Source organism: Drosophila simulans, chromosome X, assembly GCF_016746395.2.
Source record: "Drosophila simulans strain w501 chromosome X, Prin_Dsim_3.1, whole genome shotgun sequence".
Classification (NCBI taxonomy): domain Eukaryota; kingdom Metazoa; phylum Arthropoda; class Insecta; order Diptera; family Drosophilidae; genus Drosophila; species Drosophila simulans.
The window spans coordinates 15082700-15096342 of record NC_052525.2 but is presented as its reverse complement, the minus strand read 5'-3'; the positions used below and the strand labels follow the sequence as shown (position 1 = coordinate 15096342).

The 13643-nt window shown below is 43.0% G+C and overlaps 1 protein-coding gene across 1 annotated transcript; it reads right to left on the bottom strand.

Moving 5' to 3' along the window:
• Positions 1–3976: 3976 nt before the first annotated feature.
• Positions 3977–4848, bottom strand: LOC6726042 (transcription elongation factor S-II). Its single transcript, XM_039297438.2, has one exon. It carries the CDS (start codon positions 4719–4721, stop codon positions 4233–4235), a length of 489 nt encoding a protein of 162 aa, XP_039153372.1. The 5' UTR covers positions 4722–4848; the 3' UTR covers positions 3977–4232.
• Positions 4849–13643: the final 8795 nt, after the last annotated feature.

Below are 13643 nucleotides of genomic sequence, written 5' to 3'. Positions count from 1 at the left end.
AGTTCTCTCGGCCAACCATTGTGACCAATGGAACCTTGTTGCTATACATACTAGCGTTCCCTAAGGTTGCGGTTGAGAATTACCGCCTTATGCACCTGTACGCGACAATAGGCGAAGGGAAACAGATTATACTGGAACATCATAAGCTAGCCACAAGCTCGAGCGAAACCTATGCGGTCCTAGGAGATTGCCTTTCTATCGGCAATACCACTGTTTGCCGGGAAGAGGAACTGCAAAAACTGGAGGAGGCTAGCTGTATCCCTCGGCTACTGAAGGGCGGCCAGGCTAAATGCTCATATCAAAGAAGTAACCAACGAGTGGTTAAGCAAGTCGACGATGGAATGCTCCTCCTGACCAACTTCAACGGAACTCTGAGAACGGCCGCAAAAAACTACGACTTGATCGGCTCCTTTATCATCCAATTTGACAATGAGACGATAACGGTCAACGGCCAAAACTATTCCAGTTACTCGGTCAGTCATCTAATGGCGATGCCGGCCGTATTGAGCCACATAACGGCCAGCAACTTTCAACTTTCCCTGGAATACGTCCACGACGTGAGCATGAAGAATTTGGAGAAGATGTCCAACGTGGCGAGTGAGCTACTAGCCTCTTTTCTCACCGAGGCGGCACTCGCTATCTGCATACTCCTAGGCTTTTATTTCCTATGGAAGAAGCTAATGTCCACCAAAGGCATGCCCGATGTCCGCGGGATTGCCGCAAACTTGGAAGCATTGGGCCAATCCGAGCTGGGCAAGGCTCATTAATCTGCGGGACGCAGATCTTGAGGGGGGAGGAGTTATGAACCCTTTTCTTGCGCTCTTCGTCACACCCCCTCCCACCGGCCTGTCTCACACGCGCTTCCTCCGCTTACGCCACTTTACGGTCACTCAACCCCCACTTCACAACGCTGACTTCGTTCCCCGCCCTTACCCATCAATACAACAATGTACCCAACGACCCGCCGGCTGCGATGTGCCGCGTCTGCAGGCGACACTTAGTTGCAGCCTAACTGCTGCGCCCGCAAATAACATTGGGAACGCGATCACGCTGCCGACGAACTGCTGCGTCTGCAACTTACGCCTGTTGCTATGGTACAGCGGAGCCGCCGGACGTTGGATAAGCGACCGCCGACTTAGCACGGGTCATATTTCGGCGACTTGGCCGACTGCTATGCGGGGTCGCCCCTCACCCTGCCCCAGCAGCGAACGCTGTCGGCGATTCTGGAACCGTAGCTCTGATGGGAACCAGGCCCGGTCCCAGTCTTCAGTCTTCGATGGACACACAACTGAGGCGCTAGCTGATAACTAATCCAAATTAATCTTAAAGAATTTATAATAAAATCAATTACAAGCTGAACTCTGTCGACTAATACTCTGGAGAAACACAGCATGCTAGCTGTTACATCAAGGTGAGGTATTCGGCAACGAGAGCCGCAAGTATGACCTGCGTTAACTTATATATAATTCAAAATCGCTTTCTTATGTATTTTTTGCCAGCATTTTCCCAGAATTTCGTCGAGTGTAGTTCCCAATCATTGCCACAATTCATCAAGTATGCAAACACACGCGGCCGAATCAATCAATGGCGAGGAGTAGGAGTGCATGGAGAAGGAGGAGGATGAGGAGGAGTTGGTTGAGAGGTCATCGTTGCGATTCTGCGATTCAGCAGTTCCACAGAAGGTGTCGTAATCCTGGACGCAAGGGTGCACGGCCCAACTGGCAGGGGCAAGTGCGTCCTGTGCCACCAGATGACGCACGATGCGGCCGGAAAAACCCAAACCCAAAATCGAAAACCGAAAACCTGGTCAGAGTTTCCGAAAACCGAATAGCCAATATCGAATGCGGCACAATAACCCGATTGTCTGCGAATACCCACGATGATCTAGAATCGCACGGAGCACTCTCACGCATCCGTGGCCATATGGGTGCGGCCGGATCGGAAATTCCCAGGACAGGTAGAATTCATTGGATGGGATGTGGATTGGAATTGGGATTGGGATTGGGACTAGCACCAGGTCGCAACGCCCGCCAAGAAGCCAATTTAAATAAGCAGCATAAACAAAAGCGACAGCGTTTTATGATCCCCGCTCCTTATCCTTGCACAAGGATATCGCCATGGCCGCGCAGGTAGGAACAGCAGACATGGCGGCAATGATGCGCCAACCGCACTGCTTCGTCCTGGTCCTGGTCGGATGGGCTTTTCCCACGCAACCGCGACCTTATCTGCGCCCCTTTTATGAGGCTGCATCTGTTTTCGCACCTCGCTGCCGTTGGCATTATAGCCACATGTGTATGGTGGGAATTTCCGCTCGACCAGCCTACCTGTTCCGCTGAAACCCGTCGATCTCCCGATCCTGAGCTTCCACACACAGGTCAGTGGGCATCAATTGGCCGCCATAAACGTATAACAATCAATAGTGAATCCTTTATGGTCAACTGATGTCGTAGATACTTCAATACTTCGGTTAAATGATGGCTCAAATGAATAAAATGAGTTGCTAAAATCAAAAGTAGGTGAAAACTGGAAATCTTTTATGATTAGATGTTCTATATTATATATTATATATATTCTATATTAGATATTCTGGCATTTAAATTAAATAGTAATTCAATATACAAATAAGTTACTGAGTGAGTAACTTGTAGTTTTATAAAGGCATTTCTATTGAACCTCTAATAAATAACAATTCAAATATGTAATAATCGTAATTTCATTGGATGTGGTACTAAACTATATAGCTTTACCTGTATCTGATCGTTTGCTTTGACTGATCCCCCAGATCTGCGACATAATGCCAAACACAAGCAACTTGTTCGCCGGATCTTCGCAATCCCAGCCGGTTAACTACCCGATTTAATCGAGCACCGGCAAAACTCTTTGAACTGATTTGCTATATTTCCATGTCCATTTCCCATTTCCATAACCATGTCCGTGTCCATGTCCAAGTCGTTGTCCATTTCGATGTCAGTCATTCATTTTTGTGCTCGACTGCTAATGCCTTAAAGCCAAAATCCATTTGGTCGTTTGGCCATATAATCCAACATTATACATCAAATATGGCACTTGAAAGCACCGCGCGTCTGCATGCCAATTTCAAGGCATTTCATACCATCATATCCCACCGGAATTTTCCGATTTTCCCCCATTTTCCACCAGCACCATCCCACCTTGCTGCGATCGCACTTGTCGCTGGCGCCGGCGCCTTCAGGGTCGTCAATTTTTTGAGCGACATTTCGAACCGGTGGCTAAAATCACAAAAGCCAAAAAGCCAAATGAAAAAAAAAAGCAACTAAGCAACAAATGAAATTCGAAAACAAATAAGCGATTTTGTTTGTGGGGAAAATGATGATGATGATCGGCGCCAGACGGACATAAAAACGCCAAAACGAAACGGAAAGGAAGCCTGGGAAAGGCGCATTTCCACTTTGTTTATTCGGCGCCCTGAGCTCTTTTTTTTAATGGTTTTTTGGCCAAATGGCCAATTAATGCGATTTACTTGATACGCTTTTGCATTTTGTTCGCTGCGTTTACGACGGCGGATATTAATTAATTTGCCCGTCTCCGGGGAGCAATTCCCATTGTGCCCGTCAAGAGTCCACCTAGCATCCCAGTTCGCAGTCCAAACCTGAATCCCAATCCCCATAACCGAGTCAATGTCGTTAATGTGGCCATAAAGCAAATGCTTTAACTTCTATAATTTGTCTGCACTTGGCAACGACCCACGCATACTAAAACATACCATGCTATATACACCAACCCATCAGATCTCATCCAATTCAACTCAATCCCATCCGATCCCACCCACTCCTAGATCATCGCAGCGAATGATTCATTAAAGTGTAAAGTGCTAACTAATAGTCGAAAAATTCATTAAATTAACTCGCGCTATGCTCGTTTTTTATACATGCATACATGCGTATATTGTTGAATGTTTATAAAACAAAGATTTGCTTTCTTTCCGACTTTCGTGGCTGTTTTATCTGTTTTCGCAGGCGAACAAAGGAGCATCGATCGCTATGCACTTGATGGACTCGTTGATACCCTCTGGATTGAATATGGTTTTTATGTCATGCAATATATTTCCATAATATGTATATATGTTTTTGTGAAAGTATTATTTACATTGAGGCAGGCAACAGGAAATCAGTGGGGTATTGGTATGTATGAGTTACTGTGCGTTGGTGTGTGTGTGGCATCCAGCCATGTGAGGTGACTCCATCCAGGAATGTCTAGCTCTTCCAGCGATTGCCGCAATCATCGCACATGACGAAGGTGATGATCGGTTCGTCGCCATCCCGGATGTGCAATTGGGTGCAGTTGCGCTTTTGGCAGCGCTCACACTTGAACTGATTCGTCTTGGTGCCCTCCACGTTGCCCAACTGAGCCGCATTGATCGAGTCCTGGACGTACTGCTGGCGCATCTGCTTCAGATCATCGCTGGCCATCTCCTCGGGCGTCATGCGGGACAGCTCCTGGGGTGTTATTAGGCCAACAAGGAACTTCTCGCGCAGGCCAGGATTCTTCGGATCGCGCAAGTTGGCCAAACGCGAACGAATCCGATTCTTGTATTTGACCTGGCAGCTGGACAGCTCCCCGTAGATGGCATCCTCCAGTTGGGCGGCTTTGTCATGTGGATCGCCACATCCCGGCGGCATAGGGCCCGATTTCAAGGCGGCAGCCAACATTTCGCGGCACTTCATGCGAACTTCGAAGGACATGGCAGCAAAATCGAAAGAAAGTCAAGTGAATTTATTCAACGAAAACAGAAAGCACAATTGTTAGATTGTGATTGTTAGATTGTGATTCTTAGATTGTGATTGTTAGATTGTTGAGAGGAGAATGAGAGATGTCTAAGCTGACAGGAATGGCAAGGATAACGAAGTTTTTACTCGACATATCAGCTCTGAATAAGGATTTATTATGCAATATTTCTACTTAATCATTTCATAGCATTTACTATTAATTGAAATAGATAAATCTACCTATGTATAAATGTTAGATTTGGGAATCCCCGTCGTAATATATCACTATTCCATAACGCCCGAAATGTGCTAAAATTGAACACTGAAAGGAAAACCAAACACAAATGGAAATCGAAATCGAAATGGAAATGATATTTCCCATTTAGTCTATATGTTTGTGTTTGTCGTTCCGCTTTCTTTGTGCGCCGCTGGCTTTTGATTTCGCTAATCGTCTACAACAAACAGCGCGGAGATGATCTAATTATTGACGCACGAATCCCGCAGAAGCGCCAAAAACAAAAGGAAAATGAGTAATAAAAAAAGGAAAATGGGAAATGGAAAATGGTAAATTGAAAATTGAAATATTGAGAAGCCAAACAACAGCCGCAAAAGCGAGCGAATTTGAAAACAAAATCGAATTCATTATCCAAGTCATTAGCTCTTTAGCGAGTCGTTCTTTTTATTGTTGCCGGATATAAATCTGCTAATGTACTTAACCACACAAACACCCGCACCAACCACCCACCCACACCCCCACTCGCCCACTCGTCCCACTTGGCTTCGCTTTCGTCCCACTGTGCGTGCGCGTTTTTCTAGCGTTTTAAAACGCCTCCGCCGACCTTCAACTGTTAAACTTGACGACCTCAGCGAAACATAAACAGCCGCCACCGATTCGAAGCTACCCAAATACAAAGATACAAATGTATCTATCAATGGTCTGGGGAATTGGTTCACGGCCGTTAACTGACCTTGGCGGCCTTTTGTCTTTCGTCTTTCGGCCAACAAGGCATTTGACTTGGTAAACAAGCCCCAGAACAATGGGAAAACCTCCAACCTTTGTGGCCAAAAGAAATCAATTTTTCCTGATTGAAGAAAATGAAAAGAAAGTGTGGCATATATGAGGGGCAAACAAAGAAAATCAATGAAAATATCTCAAATAAGTTCCTGTTTCAAACTACTGTTTACAAAACTAGAGCTATTGCCATTCTTAGTAAATATTAAATAAAATCAAATTGAAGAAAAAATCTTTAAAAATAATAACTAACTAAACAATGTAGTTTAAGTATAATATATTACAAAATATTTGAATGATTACATGAAGATTGATGAAGATTTACCAATGACCAGAGCTGCAACTCCTGCAGAATAATCAATTATGTGTGAATAAAAACTTAAAAACTTAAAATTTCCCACTTAAATAGTTGAATCGCAGTATGCAGCAATTTTCCACTAATTTAGCTCGATCAATTTGCATTTTCCAACTTTTCTAAAGTCCAATTGTTGGCTTGGCTGGCTGACTGGATGGATGAATCGATGGCTGGATGGATGGACGTTTCCCATCGCCGGTGTGCAGTTACATTCGCTGCCTATTTGTCTCCCGTCGCAGCCAGCCCACTGCCACGCCCACCCGCCCGCTACGCCCCCGGCGTGGCCTTCTTTCACCTTGGCTACGTGATGCCATGGCGTGATCGTGTAACAATGCGAGTGATTAGTACGCGCCGGCGTTCAAAATGCGCAATCCGCCGATGGCAGCGAACTTGCCTTGTTTTTTTTTTTTTTTTACCCCTTTAACTTTTTTTTCAACGTCATCGTTTTTTTGTTGTTGTTGTTGTTGGAGTGTAGATGCAGTTTTTGGATGCCGCTTGGCCACAAGCGATTCATAAACGGGCTATATGCGATTTCCGGGTCATTATGGCAGTCGATTGGCATGCAAAAAGTGAAAAAAATGAAACAACAAAGCACAATATTCTATTAGATGATTTATTGTATTAATATTACTGCTTAATAATTTTATACAGCTTACGAAATATATTTCCACTTTTATGTTAAATATTTAATACTAGTACAAGTAGTCTGTTTAAGTTATATGAGAATAATGTTTAGTTTCATAAACATAATGCCTCGACTCCACTGGGTATTCGGAAGTTGTCACGCCCCTTTTTTTCCAAATCCCTCGCTGTTTTGTTTTGTTGTGTTTCGCAGCTTTTGCAGTGGCCTTTGTTACCGCTGACTGTCTGTCTGTCTGTGTGTTTGCAGCTCCTCTGGCCGCCGATCGACAGCCGCATCCACAGCCACATCCACTGGATGGCCGACTGGTCGACTGGATGCATTGCAGCATGCGCGCATGCGCCGTGCACTCCACTATGCGACTGGCGGTCGAGTGAAATGATTTAGTGTGATTTATCTGCGAATTCCTTCTTTCAATCTCTTCTCACGCCACAGATCGCTACGGAAAAGGGCCTCTGGCCCCAGGATTTGTGGATCGGAGCAGTGGAAGGCGGAGGCCAGGCTGGCACAATGCAACAGGGAACATGGAGCATGGAGCATGGAGCATGGATTATGGAGATGGCCATAGTCGGGTTAAGCCCTGCTAAATGGAAGGAACGGGCCACGCCCACACCGCGAAAGGAAGGTGTTATAAAAGCGATAATAAAAAATTATAAGCTATGCCCCATAAATTGGCATTTAATAGTTGAAATTTACACTGAATTGACAGTGGCTCGCAAAAGTCGGCGGCGGCGTGAGTGGGCATACTAAATTATCACAAGCTGTTCGTTCAGGTAGGTCCTCGTGTATAGCCCAGATCCACATCCATACATATGCACATCCACCCGCCGCTGAAATGCTGGCGAGGATCAGACGATCCCCATTTTGGTGGAGCCGCTGCCGAGGGCAATCGTCCGCGATTTATGATGCATCATTATAACAATTTTTATTATGGTTATATTTTGATACGCACGCCAGCGAAATCATGACCATTTATGAAAAAATACGCCAAGTACAGTGCGGGCAATTTTATAAGCTCATTTTCCAACTTCCTGCGCCTTTTCTCAGTTGCAAAGATTTCAACACTTGCCTTTTATGGCCGCCATTTATTGATTGATTTGCTGCAATAAAAGAATCTATAAATAATTTGAATTGGATATAGTAATGAGAACCTTCCCACACTTAATGGCTGCATTTATCTAATCTAATATTTAAAAATAAAATACACACCCTCAATGCAATGACATAATTTCATTATTGAGTAACGATTGTTTTATCGTCGGCGACAAGCTAAAATAAATAACGTACGCAACTGATTAATGAATTAATTAAATCATTACCATAAATCAAATCAATGCCCAGTTTTGTTTTGTTAAACGCTTTGTGGGCTGTTGATTGTTATTGTTTGTTGAAACTAACGCCAAATACGACCTTGAGTTTAATAAAAAAGACGCTGGTATAATTAACCATGTCCAAGCTTACACGCATTTCAACCAAAAATAACTTTCAAAGATTGTAGAATTAAAAAAGTAAAATACCCAGATCATTTCATGCGAAATTCCGCACTTAAAGCCCTACAGTTTCGTCACGCACCTTCCGTTTCGCTGTGGTATCGTCTTCGTTTTTGGGGGGAGATCTTATCAGACTTTTGGCCATTTTATCTGGCACACTCATACCATCCGATCATCGTAATCATCCTCATTACAGCTGATAGTGGCCAGAACAACTTTATCTGATTCGTGTTGCAATTCGCTGACCTCGTCTCGTCTCGCTGCTCCGCTCCACTTTGTCCCGAGATATATAAAAATATGTACCTTAATATATATAAATACATATATAAATACATATATATAGCTAGCTATAGTTACTTCTTTGGGCTGCAATGTGAAATTTCGGAGAAATATTTATCTGCTTTTATGACTGACCATCAAAGTCTTAACACATTTTCGAGTCTGTTTGTTCTTGATTCGTGTGTCTTATTTGCCTTCTTTTTCCTTTTATTATTTCTTATGTACATAATTTATTTATTTGTGTTTTTTTTTTTTTTTTGGTTTGTTATAGCTGCGTTTTTGTTGGAGTTTCGAGTGTCAATTAGCGCGGCATTCGCTAATAGAGTACTTAGGGCCGATTACCGGGGTGAATCGAATCGGTTAAGGCCCAGTTAATCGCAGTGACATGATCGGCGGTTCCTTTCCCTCCTCCCCCTCTGGCAGCATGCCCCCTCCGAATCACCCTTCTGTGCTGTGGCAGACAAGCAGGCACAGAAGCAATGGGGCACTCACACAAAGTGGAAGTGGAGTGCATGTTGTTCGATGTATTAAAATTCCAACAATTAGGGAACATTTCACATGCCTTTCTAATAGCCAACAACGTGCTTGGCAACCCAGAGGGATCCGTGCATCCATGGATCGCTGGCTTGGTGACTTGCTAGATCGCTGCTGGATGGATAGATGGCTGGATGGCTAGATGGCTAGATGGGTGGATGGGTGGTGTGGTGTGGCATGGAGTGCCATGGTGTTTTGTGCACTCAGATGCAACAAGTTGATAGCCGGAGCTAGTCAAACCGCTTTGCTGCTCACTCACTATGCAATTTCACAGCGGCGAAACATGGGCGGTGGTGGAAAAGCGGAGGAAAAGTGGTGGAAAAAGGAGCAACTGCGGCAACAAAGGAACAGCAAACTGGAAGCAGAACATCAGCATGTTGGCATGTCAATAATCTTGTACCAGTCGTGTTGGAGGAGTCCCACGTGCACTGGGAGAAAAGGCTTACTAGGAATATGATTGCTGATATGCTTTTTAGTTTCTGCAGTTTAATCATACACAATTTATCCTATCCTTATCCAAGAAATACTATTAGTTATGTATAAAAATTCCAAGTTTACATGTATTTTTCCAAGTGTAAATGGAGTTGGGGAAAGCAAGAGCAAAAGCAAAAGCAAAAGTGGCAACAAAAGCAAGACAAGTTGCAAGTCAGCCAGGCCGACGACTCACATCGATCGATGAGACTGCATCCAGATCCCTGTCGCAAAGTCCCCGACCGAGATATCGATCTCGTTCTCAGTTCCAATTCCAATTTCAATTCCTATTCCGAATCCGAATCATTCGCCATTGGACGTGACTTGCCACTTCCGTTTCCAGTTTGCCACGCACTGCATTCAATCGAATCGAATTGAGTTCAATTCGATTGAAAACGAAATCCGATTTGTGCCATTCGGTGCGTCGTCGATCCATCAATTATATTCGCACTTTCCCACCAAGATCTGGGAACTGCGGTTCCCTTTCCTCCCGCATCCCAGAACTCACATCCCAGTTCCCACATCTCGAGATTCTCCTTGTTGTGTCACGCTTTGGCCAGAGGAAACACCCTGCAGCGCGATCGCAACCAGGTACGCCCACCCATCGAAACGCAGATACGTGACCGGTACAGTGAGCACGCACCGAGTGACAACGGATGAGCTGGCGATCAATAGAGTCTTCTGCGGAGAAACACAGCCTGCTAAACAGGGTGTCTATTTGGAGTAAATCGTCATCTAACCAAATATTTAACTACAACTAGCATATATCTCATATAACTAACTCAAAAGTAATCTAAGCAAATATCTATAAACTTATTAAACATTTAAATGTTTTTGTACATTTTATTTGCTATTAAATTTTGTAAGAAATTACTCATGGCATTATATGTGGCATATAACATTATAATATATATAAATATCTGTAAATTATCTTTAAATATAAAATCTTATGTGAGTTCGGATGCTATTCTTTTATATTTTTAAGAACAACATGAATTGAAATGCAATTGATTTGCTGGCATTGAATCGCAGACCTTGTCGTGCTGTTATCACCACGATCCCTGGGATTCCGTGTCCCCATGCCTCCATGTTTTCCATTCCGTTTCCATGCTGCCGACGAGACATTTTGGGACGTGGCCAAGCGAAATGACGCGAAGGTGGCCAAAAACCAAAGCCACATTTAACAGCCAAATAGCAAAAATCAAAAGCAATAGCAAAGCCTCAGCACCGTGCCAAGCATCAGCCATCAGCCATCAACCACCAACCACCAAGCAGCGAGCAGCAACCACTGAGCATTCAGCACCACCACGTATATAGCGCATATAGCACATATGTGGCATATAGTATAGTATATGCTGTATGGCATATAGCAACCACCGACATCGACATCGACCCTCGCACGTTCCACGCTCCATTGACAGAAAACAAATTTGCATTTGCCAGCCAGTCATTCCGCAAAAAACAAAAGAACAGGGCACTCTGAAAAGAATCGAATTTGAAATGGGGAAGCACCGGGTTTATGACAATCTGCAGTAACTTTAGCTCAATTGAAACTACAATTAGTAGTTCTCAAAATAAGTGTTTTTATTAGTAATTTATTATATAAAAATATTATTAGTAATATTACAAAACTCTATGCTTTGCCAAAGAATGAAATATCTTAATCTGTTTTCACAACTTATTTCTTGCCTATTTCAGTGAAAAACTACAGGGTAGAATTCCAGTCCAGAGGGAATATTGCGAAAGCATTTCCCTGACTAATCATGGCCGAAGAATCCCATTAGCAAAGGTCCAAAATAATTCGCAAATTATTTGAGTTAAGCTGAAGATTATGTGCTAGAAATTAATAACGCGCTGAGTCAAGCATGAGAATGGCGACATAAATCTTGTGATGATTTTAAAAAGATTTGCATATAATTTCCTCGCTAGCCTGTTGCTCATATAAACATAACCATGTTCATGTTTTTTATTTTTTATTTATTTTTTTTAAATATTGCAATATGTTCTTTGATATTTAATTAGGAGCAGACAAGAATTCAGCACAGTTTAGAAACTATTTTCGTATTTTTTTTTTTGTCTTGCCTAATCATGTGTCAGATTTGGTTAAAAGTTTTTCGGGAAACTACGTAAATCGAATATTTGGCAAAAGCACAGAACTTGTTCCAACCAGAAATCATCTAACCGATGGGGATTTTTGGTAATCCTGAAATAGGGGCTTTCCTTACGGCGGCTTAAGCTAACCTACTGTCCACATTGCGTATACGCCATGTCGCACTCGAATGTTGCGCATACGCCGCGTATGCCCGATTAGCGAACTAGTATTTAAAATACATAAATAATTGGCCAACAATTTGCGCTGTCTGCGCACACTGATTTCACTGATTAGGCCATCCTCCTCCGCCTCCGCCTCCTCCTCAATCTCAACCTCCTCCACCTCGTCCCGTCCCCGTTTTTCTAGTTTTCTAGTTTTGGTTTTTGGTTCTGGTTCGGCATTGTTTTGTTTTTTTGCTTAATTTTTGAATTTTTTTTGTATTTGTTTTTAGCCCTGTTATCTCGACGATGTATCTGCGCTGGCCGGTGGTCGATGCTCGATGTTGTTCGATGTTCGGTTGTTTCTGGCTGAGATGCTCACTGTGCCGTCTGGCCATTGTGGCATTGTCTTAATTATCTGCGGATTTCGTACTCAGGCCGTGACTATCTATTGCCGCCGCCGTGGCTTGACTCATCGCCATCATCACCACCTCGATTCGCATCTAGCATCTAGTATCCTCCTCATCTTCGTCTGCATCCTCGTCCACATACACAACCACATCCACATCGTCGTCATGCCCATTCCTCGTTCGCATTCCCATTCCCAGTCTCATCATCATCGTCACACGGCAAGAATTTAGATGGTTTTGGAAAATGTGTTAATGGGCTTAAATGTAATTAGATGTTAAAACAGGAGAAATATAATACGGTAAATATATAAGATAATTTATAAACATTTTAAACAGCATTTCAATTAACTACAAATTGAAATTAATATTCATCTTTGTTTGCAATTATGAGTTAGGATAACGTTTCGTTTATAAATGTTTTATCATTCATATCATGTGCTGTAACCAGAATTAGCCATTGTTTGTTATTAACTACTATTGTTTTTTATTTTTTGAGCTGATTTTGAAGAAATGTTTGTCGTGCAGTGAAAAGAGCAGCGGCTACACAATCAACGTCACCGTCTTGCTTCTATTTTTCTCTGGCAAGATCACGCGCCTCTATGCGATCGCTGATAAAATTATATTTTTTTTTAGCCCGTCTGTGTTTTTTGTTCTTATTATATTCTTCACTTTTTTGCGGATTTATTGTGTTTATTTTGTTGTTGTTTTTTTTTTATATTATTTTGGACAGCATAGCCGCCGTACTGTGGCCATAAACATTTGCATTCGCTTGGATTGCATTTATTTATTGAATTTGCATCATGTGCTAGGTTCGATTTATAGGTAGCTATATATAGTAGGTAGTAATATATATAGATATATATATAAATATATATATCTGTATATAAGGATAAGCCCCCGCACGTGCCCCTGACTTTATGATCGCGTGCTGTTTGTTAGCCCGTCGCTCTTTGTTTGTTTCCTTCTCCGCCGGCTTGTTTGCTTACCTTGCCTTTGCTTTACCTTACCTTACCTTGTTTGCACCCCTTTTGTATTGCCCCCCTTTTGTATTGCCCCCCCTTTTGTATTTCCCCCGCCCCCTTCTATTGTGCCCCCCCCCCCCCCCCCCTTGGACCAACGCCCATGCCAAAAGGCACTAATTGCCGCCGCATTTGCAGCTGATTTGGCGCTAAGCGAATGCGAGCTGCCAGGCAAATATTTATGGGGTCATTCCCGTCTCGTGTCAGCCGCTGGCCAAAAAGCCAAAACAGCCAAACAGCTTCAATATCAGCTAGCTACTATGGCCCTGAAGATTCCAACCAAGTTGCTAATATAGTAAATAACAAATTTGATAACAGTGGGGAGCAACCTGGTTTATCTACTAATTCTTAATCAAGCTAAGTTGCAAATGTTTATTGCAAAAATTATATTACAACAATAAATGCCAACTTATGATAGTTGCGATAATTGAAAAAGGC